The sequence below is a fragment of the Ambystoma mexicanum genome, chromosome 3q, assembly GCF_040938575.1.
Source record: "Ambystoma mexicanum isolate Mex_15411 chromosome 3q, UKY_AmexF1_1, whole genome shotgun sequence".
Classification (NCBI taxonomy): domain Eukaryota; kingdom Metazoa; phylum Chordata; class Amphibia; order Caudata; family Ambystomatidae; genus Ambystoma; species Ambystoma mexicanum.
The window spans coordinates 614,595,570-614,610,099 of NC_090926.1; the positions used below are offsets into that span (position 1 = coordinate 614,595,570).

The following is a 14,530-nucleotide window of genomic DNA, read 5'->3' on the forward strand; positions in this document are numbered from 1 at the left end:
CAAGCCACATTGTTATAGCATTGCAAGTGATCTTTTAAATGATACTTTAAGTAACCATTGCAAAGACCTAGCAAATGTTTAACACAGCTCTCTTAATTGTGTGTATATCTGTATATTTATATTTCTTTTACGCTACAACAAAATCAGCAGGAACTTAGGTACAATGTAAAAAGTCAAATGTGGTTCAGAGTATGTGATAACCTTTTATTCCATTAGTGCCGACACATGTTTCAACCTTTGAGGTCTTTCTCAAGGCAAATTTAGGGTTAGTGTGTTCCCGGATGGTTGGAATTGAATTCCTATGTTCAGCAATGGTAGAGGGTGACACCTCTTACTCTCGAGTGAGTGTCTGTATAGTCTCCTGGTCTTGCGGTGATCTGCTTCAGTGAGCGACTGAAGCAGATCACCGCGAGACCAGGAGCCTGAAGTTTTAGCAAAGAATATGTTGGTCACAAGAGTGACAACCAGTGTGTGAATTACTGAAGGAAAAATAAATCAACACATGCTGCAAACACCTAACGTGTATGGAAATTGATACTCATTGGATACTAAGGAACCACTGTCCAGCGCCTAATTTCAAGTTTTTGGATCTTAGTAACCCAATAACAACCCTAAAGAAAAATAGAGAATAATAGTCAGGAAAGATTATAAAATGGTTTCAGATGTCCTATTATTCAACATTTTTCATCAGGACACTCGCAAATTCACAGATGCAAAGGCATGGAGAAATACTCCATTGATGCCTCGTATCTTCTTTTAAACACATCTTACCCATCCAGTTATCGGCTCCCATCTACAATGAGGAATATTTTCTGGGGTATGTTTAGGCTTGTGCAATGGAAACAGGACAATCTACAAAACTGTAAGAATCTTACTGTTTCTGATACTTAGAAGTCTTCCATGTTACTAGGAAATGTAGCTAAATAGGTGACCAGATGCAATCATGTCAGAGCTCAAGGTTAGTATATAACAGCCTTCGGGTATGTTAAACCATTCTTAACATGTCCAATGTCTAGGCTTCAATGATCTATAAACATAATTGTTTCATTTATGAACTATAGTATCTTTGCTGGCAGAACACATAGCAGTGTACTTATTTACATGAGCATGTTTGCTGATAGCATGTTTGTTGATAGCATGTTGTACACAAGATGGCTGCAGTCTGAAGCACATATTAATAAGGAAACTGTGTATTGAACTACCTTTCATCGCGTCTTTCACAGTTGAGTCAACAGGGATAATATTCTTCTCCACCAGTTCCAAGGGACCTGGTCTGAGAGCTAGCTTTTCATTCAGGTCATCTGCAAGGCGGGCTCTTTTCAGCTTCATCTGAGTAGCTTGAAGGGACCCATCTGCACCTGAATCTAGAATGCCAAAACCAACAGTGTCAGCTTGGAAGCTTCAGAATGTTGCAGTTTGCGATGCCAGTTATACTATGACAGGATACTGATTCCTTTTCCCTTACTGACATGTTAGTAAAGTATTCGGAGACCTATTGACCTAAGCCATGCCCTGAGAAGTGAATTTCCTCCCCACAGACTATATTGCTCTTGTTGTTTTTCAAACTGTTGTATTTATTGACTAAATATGTAAAGAAAAACACCACAGAACCCTCTATTAGCTGGTTTCTCGCTTTCCTGAAAAAACTCTCGAGAACCTTTGTTTTCATCCTACAGCAGGAGGGAGCTACAGTGGTGGCTAATGAATTTTGAAAGTGGTGGGGTATCAATTTTTACACAAGAGGGTTTGAAGCAGTGCCAACAATAAATGCTTTTAAATAGTTCGTTCAATTGGTTCCCTTTTACAGCATCAACTAAAGAAACATTTGGAAAGAAACAATAGAATGTACAATTGATTGTGCACGGGAACACATGAAAAGCTCCAGTTGAGGCCAGGTCACCAACCGTACACAGGAGCATTTTGTAGTATATTTTCATACTGGCTTTGTCCAAAGAGTATCTAAAACTGATATGCCAGCATTTCCCTGAAAAACACAATTTCATGTTGAATGTACCCAAAGCAGACCAGGAAGCCTGCAACACAGTGCTGCCCCACTTTCGTTTACTCATCAACTTTATGCTAGCATTGCACTCTAAAACATACATTTCCATGCAGGCAGTACACAATGTATGTCAGCTTGGCTGCTGCAAAAGCACATGTTCATGCTAACTATGACAAATATATGCCATCATTGCCACTGCAAAAACGTTATGTTTGTGTGGCCTGTGCCTGGAGTGGGCCAGAGGTGAGGGACAATGATATACTTGATATTGCCTATGTTTCTCCAAAGTAATTTAGTCCCCAGTCATCCCAGGGTAAAGGGTATCCTATTTTATACCACTGCATTTTGCCCACACTGTAATCCTATGTAAAGTGTATTATACAGTGTCAGAATCTGAGTACCTTACTGTGTTTTACTTTCAGTTGTTCAAACATAAGGCATATCATAAAATATCCTATGCTGTTCTACTTCTACCTGTCCTAGGGAACAGAGTATTATACAGTATCCCACTATGACCTCTCATCTGAGATACACAGTTTAATAACACAATGTAGGTTGTACCATGAACTCCACCAACTAATCTTCAAGTTCTACACAGAACCCATCAAACACAAACCTAAACTAGCCACACATACACTGCTATTTAAAAAGCACTGCTGTCACCAGACAACTGAACTCTACATTTCTGCAATCCAACTAATGCTTCACCTCCCACAGTCAACACATCCCTGAACCATGGACGCTCAATGTCTCCTCTTTGGACGCAATTCCTTTGATACTCCTAATCACAAGACACATAGAAAAATCACATTGCGTGCAAAGCTCATGGTACTACTACTGCTCAGCACACAGCACAAAAGACTGCAAGTTTGCAATTAACCCCTACTCCTCACTAACCCAGTCCATCCCCTCTTTTTCCGATCCGACAGAGTGCCTGAACACCGTGCACATGACAGCAGTGAGTGGTTCTGATCATATTAACAAAACATAAAATGACAGCATTGCCCTAGATAACACATTTAACGGTACCTGTGCACAAAGCAGTTCACGAGGCCTGTCAACACTTTATGCCAGGTCTGCTGCACTTTCATGCTGCCACACATCCAACCAAACCACACATAAACGCGTTTGATATACATGCATTTGTTTCCATCTGATCACTTGGTTTCGTTCTTCCTCCTCCTCTGCTCACCCAAGAGAAGCAGAGAAGCAAGTAGATGGACAGATTCCCTCCAGGAGTCCTGCCTCTAGCTGGCCCATAAGATGAAATGAGGAGAGCATCCAGCCACCCTCGCCCTCTCTTATGGGCTAGGCTCCCCTCACAGTTTCTGCAGTAACAGAGACCATGCAAGCCTCCATTTCAGACAGCACCCCACAGAAGAACCTGCAGGACATCTGCTCTTGCAGGCTCTCAGTCAATGCCCTGTCATGCACAGCCCTCTTCTGGAGAACTATGCATTACAGAAAATAAAAGTAAAATCCTGTACATAGTGGGAGAGGTTGCACCACAATCAGTGGTGTCGCTAGGGGGGGTTCTGGAGGGGCCGCCCCCCGTGAAACCCTGTGCCCCTCCTTGTCCCCCCCTGCCCCTCCTAAATTTGATTCCTGGCAACGCCACTGACCACAATACCAATTATACACCTGCTATCCATGACGTTTCTTTTAAAATAAGCTGTGACCTGACCTGTGGAGGCTGTAAGTGTGGACCTTTCCTGCATTGTAGATAGACTTCTTTATTAATTTCATGTATTCCTTTTCAAAGTTTTGTAACATGTCAAAATGATAGCTCTGCCCAAGGGAAAGGGAGTAACTCACATAAAAGGCTAACATGTCTATGCAGACATGCTACCGCCCATCAGATAACGTGCCTATCATCATAATATGATGTTCGGAAGTGTTAGCAACAGCTCTGTCGGCCCTTATATTTTAAAGAACTTTACCTCATTTTTCCAAAGCAGAGAAAAAAGTAGCGTGTGGTCAAATATACAAAGCGACTTTCATTTAAGACAATGAATGATGTCCGCCTGTAGATAATCAGGATTTTTCATAGAAAACAATCCCAGAAAACTTCTGTAGCAATAATTCTGCACATTTCCTAACTACGAGTTAGATTACTTTTTCAAACCTTAAAATGTTGCACTTTTGCTTCTGGTTTTTCATGACATAATGTCATCTACAGTTGTACAACATGCTTTATACAACATACTTTGCTGTTTGAAAAACTCAACTGGAGGAGAGACTGTGCCGTTAATGTTTTTAGTGTGTTCCTAAGACACCTTGCTTTATTAACTCTGGACCTTGGACCTTGCAACCAACAACTATCTAAATGTTCCCAATGTTTACTTTTTTATGCAAGTGAGCTATTGTTTCCTGTTCAGATTGGATGGTCCTATGACCCATCAAGTGGTAAATTAAAGGACACATTCCTTTTCCGCTATGGTTTGGCAACGTATTGGGGTAGAAGTGATGTGACTGGGAGGATTTTGAATGAAGCTATTTTTCAACGTCTATACTGTTGGGTGTCCTGACCCACGTTTAAGCTACCCTGCTACAACATTTGGTGCTGTGGGCTTAGAAAATTCAAGATGGCGGAAAACCCACATGTGCGCTGAAATCCAGGAAAGCTGCGCAGTTTGTGCGCCCACCAAAATGGTTGCCTCACTTGCCACCCACCAGTGCGAGAATGAAAGGCCGGGTTGCCATGAGGGAAATGGGTTGCCAAAGGAAAAACAGTAGCGCCGGTTAGCTTCAAAGCGCTTTAAAACCACCATTGGACTACCCGCACAGTAGTCTGAAACCATTGGGAATGGCAATGCTGATTGCCAAATGCAACCTAGAATTGTGGGGAATTCATTTCTTAAATCCCAAAAATGGGTGCAGTACCAGTACTCACCACTATCCAAAAGCCGGCGTTTTAAAACCACTCTGTGTGTTTTTCTGAAGGCAAGCAAAATGCCTATTTCAAACCTTGCAACATGTGCAAAATATTCACTGAACACCAGCAGACATTTGGCAGAATGGAGTTTTGTGTGCCTACAAAATCTGGGAAATGAAGAGCCCAAAAACAATGCTTATAACAAAAATGCTATGGAGTCAGCAGCTTAAGCCTAACTACAACTGGATTTAAAACCACCAAAATCGAAAATGTTAAATTAAATGAGTGACCTATGTTTGGTGTCACATGCCTTTGTAACTGTTGAAATGTCATAGTTTTGCGCTTAGAATCAGCATTCTAGCTGCATGTGTAAAATTACAAGTTATTTTAAAAGCAACAAAAAGTTAGCTGAAGGTCTGGCTTAAGGAACTTGATTTTGCCTAGCAACTACCCATCAGCAGTGAAACTTGAGTCACCACTGTGTTCCCAGGCCAACCTTCCTTTTGCTGCCCAGGCTAAGGATATGCCATCTATCTGATAATTGAATTTCCTGTGCTCTGCCAGAGAGTGAACAAAGCCCTCTCCACTCAGGCAAAGGTTTTTTATTACAGACGTCGTAAAAAGTGGCTTCCTCCTGGAGAAGCTGGGAGGAGCACTGCCTGTGAGAAGCAAGCTGGCTTGGCAGAAACTGGAAAGACTGGTTTCTGTACCATGTGACCTGAAAAGACACACCCCTGCAGCAAGGATATGGTTTTATAAAAAGGGGGATAATTCATAGAGCGGACATGTGAAAATTTTATAAATGATACCATAATTCTTGTGATTTTTCTGCCCACAGTTTAAGACGTGGTAGGAACCGGTGGTATGTTCAGGGGGGTTTTAGCGGAAAAGTGGATATTACTCTAAATGTGTGCATGTTAAAAATCTGAAACTTCATCAGTTAATGTCCCTACCCCCTGCACACATGTATGTAAAGTTGGGTCCATGTCGGAAATTGGAAAAGCAGTTAAAAAGTCAATTATGTACACTCTTTGAATGCAAGCTCCGAGAATGAGCAGATTTGGACATAGACATGGCTAAATTCAGCCACACCATGTATATGTAATTTTAAACAAATGTGTACCTGTGCAAATATGTTTTTAGGTCAGATATAGATTGTGTGTAAAGTTGACAGGGGTGGGTTCTCTGTATCATAAACAGACCTCATCCTGATGACACTTCATTTCATTCCCCCAATCAAGTAAGAAATGGAAGTTTGACCAATTAGAAGCTGAGAGAGAGGTAGGGTCAGTGATGCTAGAACACACCCACATTCTAAACACATAAAAGCAGACAGACAGGACAGATAGGGGACATTCATTTTTCATCTGCCGCTGGAAGCCCTGCCGGAAAAATCCATACTTACCTCCATCAAACTCCAGAAAGCCAAACTAGAGACTTCAATCTATCCAGAGCAGAGAGACCCAAAGAACCGGTGCCTAGCAGAGACCAGACCCCTGTGAGCAGTTCCAGAGGCCAGGCGCTGTGAGCAGAACCCGGAAAGACCTGACCAGACTGAAGTCCGTGACCAAGTCGCTTTCCTGTTCAAAATCTCTTGTGAGTACTTAGCAAAACTCAGAACACATCTCTTAGTTTAAATTCATCTAATTCAATCTATTTAACCTAAGTAGAACTGCCTCCTAGCTGTCACCTGTCATTCTAGCTGCAAAAATTTGTCACTTGTCATTTTGAAAAAGTGTGCGTTTAAAATTTACAAAACCAAAAACGACCTTTACTAAATTACTCATATCTCCGCAACCGTTTGGGCTAGAGACTTGCAATAACTTTCATTTGGAAGCTGAGATCCCAGGCTTTTCTAGGACCCCAAAACGGTAGAGATAGTCCTTGCGGTTCCTTTGTAATAGCGCTCGGCGCATCCGCGAATTTTACCGCGATTTGCAATTTCTTCACATGTAAAAACTGCTGCTGTTTGCTTTCCATTGGCCAGAAATTCGTTTAACCTGCTAACTATCCCTGCATCATTGCTAGTGTGAGCCTGGACTAATATTAACTAGATACCACTCACCCTGAACCTCCATAAGGGAATTAAAAGCAAATTTAGCATATTTCTCATTCATTGCCAGCACATATCCAAGCATTGCCTGTGTTTTCAAAACTCCTATCTGTTTTCTGTCGTCTAAAGCTTGCTGGATTGAACTGAATTACAGTTGATTGCATTTCTGAGAACTGTGTGTTTTCCTTCCATTTCCTTGCCTTGCATCAAGGGGGGGGAGGGAATAGCCCGAGAAAAGTGATTACATTGTCTGGTTGAATCATATTGCGTATTTTCTGTACTGCCTTCATTGAATATTGCATCCACCTGAGCTACATAAAGCATCCTCTACCACATTATACTTTTGTTCCTATTTACCAGTGTGCTACCTTATCCATTTCAGGTCAACTCATTAGTCATTATAAAGAAGTGTGCTAGTGCCAGATTCTCCGTTGTTAATATTTACCATATCAGATTAAGTGTGATATTCAATTATTAATTTATTATAAAGTGTGATATATATATTTTAATTTATCAAATAAACCTTTTAAACTTGCAAAACAGAACTACTTCTTGGCTCAGTGGGGTCAGGGGGATTCCAAGAGAGGGGTGTTATACAAGGGTAGTCATCCAGGACGCATGAACTGGACCTAAAGATATATCAATAAGGGTTTTCATTCAGTATTCTAGACTAGGCGTTAACTTGGCTGTAGTGCTGAATTGAATCCTCTTACAAAGTGGGGGCTCGAGCCGAGACGTTGGGTTAGATTTACCATTTGTGCAGATTAATACAGTGTGCTAACTGACGGGATACATACATCCAGTCGGATCACCACGCTGCATTACGCTGTGAAGCATTCCTCAAAAGGGACACTCCAAGAAAAGTTCTGTTCTGCAAAAATAAAATACAAACTTCTGTAAGTCAGGACAGAGACCAATCTCTAGAATGACGACCTTAGTAGACATGAAAATAGCCAGAGAGCACCTCTTGCATAAGCTATTTGTGAGAGGTGAATGGACCGAACAGGGCCAGGATGTGTGGTTGCAGGCCATCACACAACAGGTCACTGAAACAGGGTCAGATATATATAGAGATCAGGGTCCCTTACATGTGGCCCTGAGTGAACTATATATGGCTCCTAAAGCCAAAGAGGAACACAATAAGATTGCCAGGATAGCAGCATACCTGTACCTATACGTTGGAGACATGCAGGATAGATGTGCGGAAAGCCAAAATCTGGCAAATAGGCAACAGATGGCATTACAGAAGGCCCAATCTGATCTGGACTCTTCTGAGCAGAGGCTGCAGAGGAGCCAGGAGTCAGAAAATGACAGCAGACGGTACATCACTAAAATAAAGGAGGATATGGATGTGCTGCAAAAGGAAAAGTCAGAACAGGATACCAGATTTCTGGCCCTACAGAAGGAGCACCAAGACAGTTTGGACTCCTTACTGCAGAGCCAGAAAAAGCTGGAGCAACAATTAGACTTTAACAGGGCATGCACGGAGCAGGTAGCCACCCTGCAAAGTCATCTAGATAGAGTGAAGGTAGAGAGCAACAAGCTGATCTTGAAAGACCTGGATACCCAGGCAGAGTTTGATGAGGAGCGCCAAAAAGCTGGTGCCCTTCAACGGCAAAGGGACGACCTGGCGGCACAAATGCAGGCTCTTAGTCAGGAAAGAGACGCCTTAGGCCAGGAAGTCTGCCATTTAAAAAGGAAAATGGAAGAAAATCACCTGGCCCACCAGGGGCTGGGTGACCTCCAAAAAGAAAACCAGAACTTGGTAGAGCACACCAGAAGGGTGGAGGATGCTCTAGCAAGAAAGGAGCAGGCCAATAGGGACACAGCTCAGGAGGTAACCCTCCTGCAGCAAAGACTGGCCCAGTTCTCCAGGACCAACCAGGAAGCACAGAGGGAAAATGAGGCCCTCTGTCAACACAATGATAGGCTCCAGCAACAGGTAGCGATGCAGGAGAAACTGATAGAGTCGAGTAAGGCCTTAACAGAGGAACTGAAAGCACAAATGCAGGCTCTTGCATTGCAACAGGGAGCAGGGGCGGATAGAGATGAGGTCCGCTGGGAAAGAGAGACTCCTGACCATAACCGCAGGAGCCCTAACACCAGGGGCCTTCATCTTCCCCAGTCCCTGGACTCTACCACCCCCGTGTCCCCTGGCGCACATGAGCACAGGGCCACAGGGATGGCAGATTACTATCCAGCTAAGAGTATGGGGCTCATAGGCCAGTACCATCCAGGAATGGAGGGGTGGGCATCCGGGTATGGGCACCCAAGTACAATACAGTTCAGTGGGGAACCCCAGGAGAGTAGGCCCATTAAGGGCATCCTGAAAACCTCTGCCCAGTTAGGTCAGTGGAGGGGGTACCCATCAAATCCTGACAGCAAGGAGGAATCTGAAGACTCCTCTGAACTGCGCAGGACACAGGAGACCAGGTCCCCACATTCTGCCAGCCATTCCCAGGCTCGCAGAATCCGGGAAAACCTGGAAGAACAGACGGGAACCTCTGGGAGCAGTGCCTCTGAGTCCGACGAAGAATGGACAAGGGTTACCCGAACCAAAAAGGCCAATAAGGCAAAAAGGGCCTTGCTCAAGGACCCCTTAAAGCAGATTAAGGCGATCAGGAGCGTCATCACGCCTTACCATAAGAACGCTAAGTATTCTGTTTGGGAGCACTTAGAGTTGTTTGAACAAATGATGGAGACTTTCCATTTGAAGGACAGCCAAAGCTGCATTCAATATGTAAAGTGGACCTTCTCCCCGGAATACTCCAGTTTCTTTGCGGGGCTGGAGGACCAAAATCATTTAAGATGGTCCACCTATAAGGCGGCCATCCTGAAACATTTTTCTGTTCACAGAAATCCTCAAGAGGCTCGCAAGGCAGCCTACAATTTGCAATGTGGGGAGGATCAGGCCCCACAAGAATTTGTGCAGGAGTTAAAGCGGGCTTTTGCACAGACCACAAGAAGGGTGCGCACGGATAGCCGTGAATTTATAAACACGTTTTTCCATGCCTTGCCCAAATATATCATGACCCAGCTCGTGAGGGATTTTCACGAGAAAAGATCTTTAGACTGGGTCATTGAACAGGCTACCCGCATCTATGAGGTGCAGAAGCCCATAGAAAATAAAAGCAATGCCCAGAAAAACCCCAAAGCCAACAGCACCCCTGCTGCTGCCAAGGTGGCAGAGGTAAAGGTCACCCCCGTTTTGGATTTGGAGATGGGGGGGCCTAAAAACCTACCTGCACCTAATAATGCTAGGCCCAGAAGGTCCTCGGGCCAGTCGCAGACAGGGAGCCAGGGAGGCAGCCCCACAAATGGGGTCCCTCGCTCTCCTGACTATGTAAGTCCTCGCTACAAAGGTAATCGACCCATCCTGGGTTATGTGTGGACTCCTCCAGCCCAAGGGGGGGGATCCAGACAAGCACCTAACCCAGGGAACTTCCCTCCAAACTTCCCACAGGAGGGCAGAAATTTACCAAACCCTGGGCAGAACTTTTTCCCCAGATATCCACCCGACTTCCAACCCCAAAATCATCCATCCTTCTTTCCTCAATTCCCTGAGCCCAGACCACTGAATCCGGGAGAGGGGAGGCCAAGGGTGGAGGGGTACCAAAATCTTCCCAACCAGGGGTACTACCAGAGGAGGGACAGCTACCCTTCCCGGGATCAGCCCAGGGGAGAAAACAGGGCCCCGTATCAGCCTGAGCGGGTTTCCCAGTTAGAGCGCCAGGTTCAAAACATGGCGCGGGATATGGGTCATATACTGAGGGCACAGCAGAACCCTCAGATCAGCATGCCGGCGCAGAACGCACCCAACTCTGGACCTGGTGCTCCAGAACAATGACGGGGGCAGCACCCCGATAAATCACCGGTTCCCAGGGAGGAGGCACAAAGGGAAGGGGGGTGTAAAGCCTTGGAGGAAGCTTCCTTCCTCACTTGTAAACAGCCCCTGGAAACCCAGGAACCGGAAACAAAATCTCTTGCCCCTGAAAGTCTGCCTCCTAAGGAGCAGAGGGGGGGTAGGAGAAACAAAAGACCCAAACAGACTCAGTTTGAGGAGGAGGTACAGATCTTCCAATTTGAGGGAGAGGGATCCTCAGAGGATCCTGGGAAAAGGATCTTCTCCTTCAGAGAGGGGGGAACTCCTCCCAAAGAAAAATGGGTCCCTAGGGATGCAAATCCAGACTGGGGAGATGTGGAGACTGAGCTACCGCCGCCCACCATCTCATCCCAGAACCAACAGCAAGAAAATCCCCTGGTTCAAACCCATCCTGGCGACTGCCTCCAAAAAAGGGGGGGCGGCCCAGAAACGGAGCCAGGGGAACCCACAATGGCTCTGATCTCCAGTTGCAAATTTTTTCTTTCAGATTCCCAAGACTCTCCACAGAATTCTGCCCAAATCTCCTCGCTAGCGATGTCCAAAACCAGAAAATTAGCCCACCAGTTGTCCAAAAATGTACATTATCTGTGCCCCCTTGAGGAGAAGGAGGGAAGATATTATGCCCCGGTACAAGTACAGGGGCAGGGTACAATCTCGGCACTGGTGGACACTGGATCTCAAGCTACCCTTCTGTCCAGAAGGGCCTTTGACGAACTGAATGCAGGAAGGGGAGAGAATTACCAAATTCCTCTCACCTCTCTTCCTGGACAACTACAGAACTTTGACGGGAAGGAAATTCCCGTTGAGGGGACTGCAGACTTGGACATTAAAATTGGGCGACATAAGTTGAAACACCCGGTCATAGTTGTGACCCCAGAGGGCACCCCTTGTTTACTAGGGAATGACCTCCTGAGAAGGTTGTCACCCCTAATAGATTGTGTAAACAAGGTCCTCTGGACCCAGACTAGCCGACCAATAAAATTAAAACAGAGTGCCAACCATGTTAGTTTAAACGGCACATGCCACATGGTTGAACAAAAATCTGACCAAGTAGAATTTCACTTCCAGAATAGCCAAATTCCAGACGTGACAGTAATAGCAGTAGGACAACAGACTGGTGATGGGGGGTCCTCTCTATTTCTGAAAATCAACCTTCCTTCCAGTCTAAAGTGGTACTCCACGCTGGAAGGAAACACTCTGAAATTCTATACCAATCCACAATCTGAAACTCCCACTCCTATAGTCCAGAAAGATGTGAAATCAGCTCAGAGCCTGGCTGATATTCAGCAAATTGGAGAGCAGTTGTTCATCCCTGTTCAGTTAAATGATGGGAAGGACTCTGTTCTCGCTCGAGTGTGTGTGAACAACGGTAAGAGCTTCATCAGCGAAGCCATGTTCCGCCAACTCCCAAAAGATCCAGCCATTCCCACCTTCAAACTGATAGACAAATGGGAAATGGACCTGGAAGCACCCAATTCAAAACATCTCCTGCCAAGCAGGTGTATGCTCAAAATCTCCATTGGCAACAAGAGCATAGTCCATAATTGTTGGGTCGTGCGAGACGTCACTGCCGCCTTTTACTTAGGCAGTGACATTCTCAATCGCTTTGCCATTAGTTTGGACCTAATAAACTTCAAAGCTTGGTCCCGATTAGCGGATAATCCCATGGGCTTTGATGATCCAGAAAAAGCATTTAGGTCAGCTCAATTGCTACCGTATGCAGTTGAAATTCAGGTTAAAGAGGAAGTCACCATCCCAGAAAGGACCCGACAATTCTCCCTGGAAGTGAAAGTTAAAAGGGGACAAGAGTTGAAAAACCCTGATGCTTACATACATCTAAATGCTTCTCTCCAACAGCAAGGGTTAGGGGTAAACCCAACTCCATTAGTCAACATAGAACATGACACCATTCCAATAGAAGTGGATAACAGCGACTTAAAGAGTATTACTCTAGCCGCAGGCACCATTATTGGAATGGCGGTTGATGACCGACATTTCTCCATTGATCTTGTAAATGAACTGTTAGGACCAATCCCCAAGGACTGTTTTGACAGTGACAGTGAGGACCACACAACACCAGACAGGATTTTTACCCGGCATGGGGGGAACTTCCTGGTGTACACTTCCTGCCCCTATGGTAAGGAAGATGTGACTTGTGATTTCAGGAGGGATGAGGTGATTTTCCAGGTCCATGAGGGCTGCCTTTCCCACCTGAAGCCTCCGGTCCAAATCAGCACTCTGACCAGGGACTTCTCCACCCAGCTGGAGGAGGCCGCGGAGATAGCCAAACCAGAAGTCTTTCCAGGCTTCAGGCAGATGGTGGAAGAGAGAGTCAACCTAGCTGATGCCTGTGTGACTCTGGAACAAAAGCAAAAGTTGAAACAAGTTTTCTTGGATTTCCAAGATCTCTTTGCGGTAGACTCATATGACTGTGGTCGCACCGACATCCACACCACAACAATCCCCACGGACCCTGGCATGACTCCAGTGTTTGTGAAGCAATATCGCTTGCCTCTCGCATCAATGGAGTCCCTTACTGAAATAATTAAGAACCTTGAGTCCCGGGGAATAATCCGTCCAGTCCACAGCACCTTCAATAATCCGGTGCTGGGAATATTGAAGCCAAACGGCCAGTGGAGACTCTGCGCTGACCTCAGGGAGCTCAACAAACGGGTCCACACTTCCCGATGGCCTCTTCCCTACATTGACCAAGGGCTGGCCCAGATTCAGGGGTCACAGGTATTCACTGCAATAGACCTGACCAATGGATACTGGACTGTGCCTGTCAGTAGGGAGGACCAATACAAGCTGGCTTTTACCTTTGGGGGCCAGCAGTACACCTGGACCCGGACTCCCTTCGGATACCTCAACTCCGGCAATGAATTCAACATTTTTCTACACAAGGCCATGCCCGACTTGGGTGCAAGGGGTAACCTGGCTTATGTAGATGATGTCCTCATCAAAAGCTCAACTGTTGAGGAACACATAGCGGAGATCCGTTATGTTCTGACACAGTTGAGGGCCGCCGGAGCAAAACTTTCCTTTCAGAAAGCACAGTGGTGTAGAACCCGTGTTAATTTCTTGGGGCATGAGATTACTCCTCAGGGTCTCTGTCCCCAGGAAAAGAAAGTGGAAGCACTTCAGAAACTGAAAGACCCCACAACTCTGCGGGAACTAAGGAGCCTCCTTGGACTGACTAATTACAGCAGAAAGTTCATTGAGGGCTACGCAGAGATCACCAGACCCCTGATTCATCTCCTGAAGGGGGGGGTCAAGTGGGAATGGGGTCCAGAACAAGCCGAGGCAGTAAAACAACTCAAAAGAAGCCTCTCACAAGCGCCTTGCCTAGCTTACCCTGTCAGAAACAAGGAGTTCTTCCTGGAGACTGGGTTCTCTAATACGTGCTTGACGGCAGTATTATATCAAAAGCATGACAAGGTCAATAAAGTAATCTCCTATGCGAGCAAAACTTTATCCTCTGTGGAGGAAAAATTCAACGATTGTGAGAAGGCACTCCTGGCAACGGTGTGGGCATTGAAGAATTACCGCCCGTTTATCCAGGGGGAACACATCATAGTGGAGACTCCACACCAGCCTCTGCAATATCTCCAAAGTGACAGAATCCGGGCCGGAAATGTGAGTAATTCCCGAATTACTTCCTGGATTCTGTCAATGCAAGGCTTTCCTGTGGAGGTCAGATATGGCCAAAACAAGAAG

General features: G+C 45.4%; 1 protein-coding gene across 1 annotated transcript in view; it reads right to left on the reverse strand.

Annotated features, from left to right (window-relative positions):
- Window positions 1–14,530, reverse strand: part of MYOCD (myocardin) — a 197,839-nt gene that overhangs the window by 75,565 nt on the left and 107,744 nt on the right. The window contains exon 4 of the mRNA XM_069654513.1: window positions 1,203–1,364. Coding sequence (XP_069510614.1) covers window positions 1,203–1,364 — 162 coding nt within the window. The remainder of the gene's footprint in view (window positions 1–1,202; window positions 1,365–14,530) is intronic.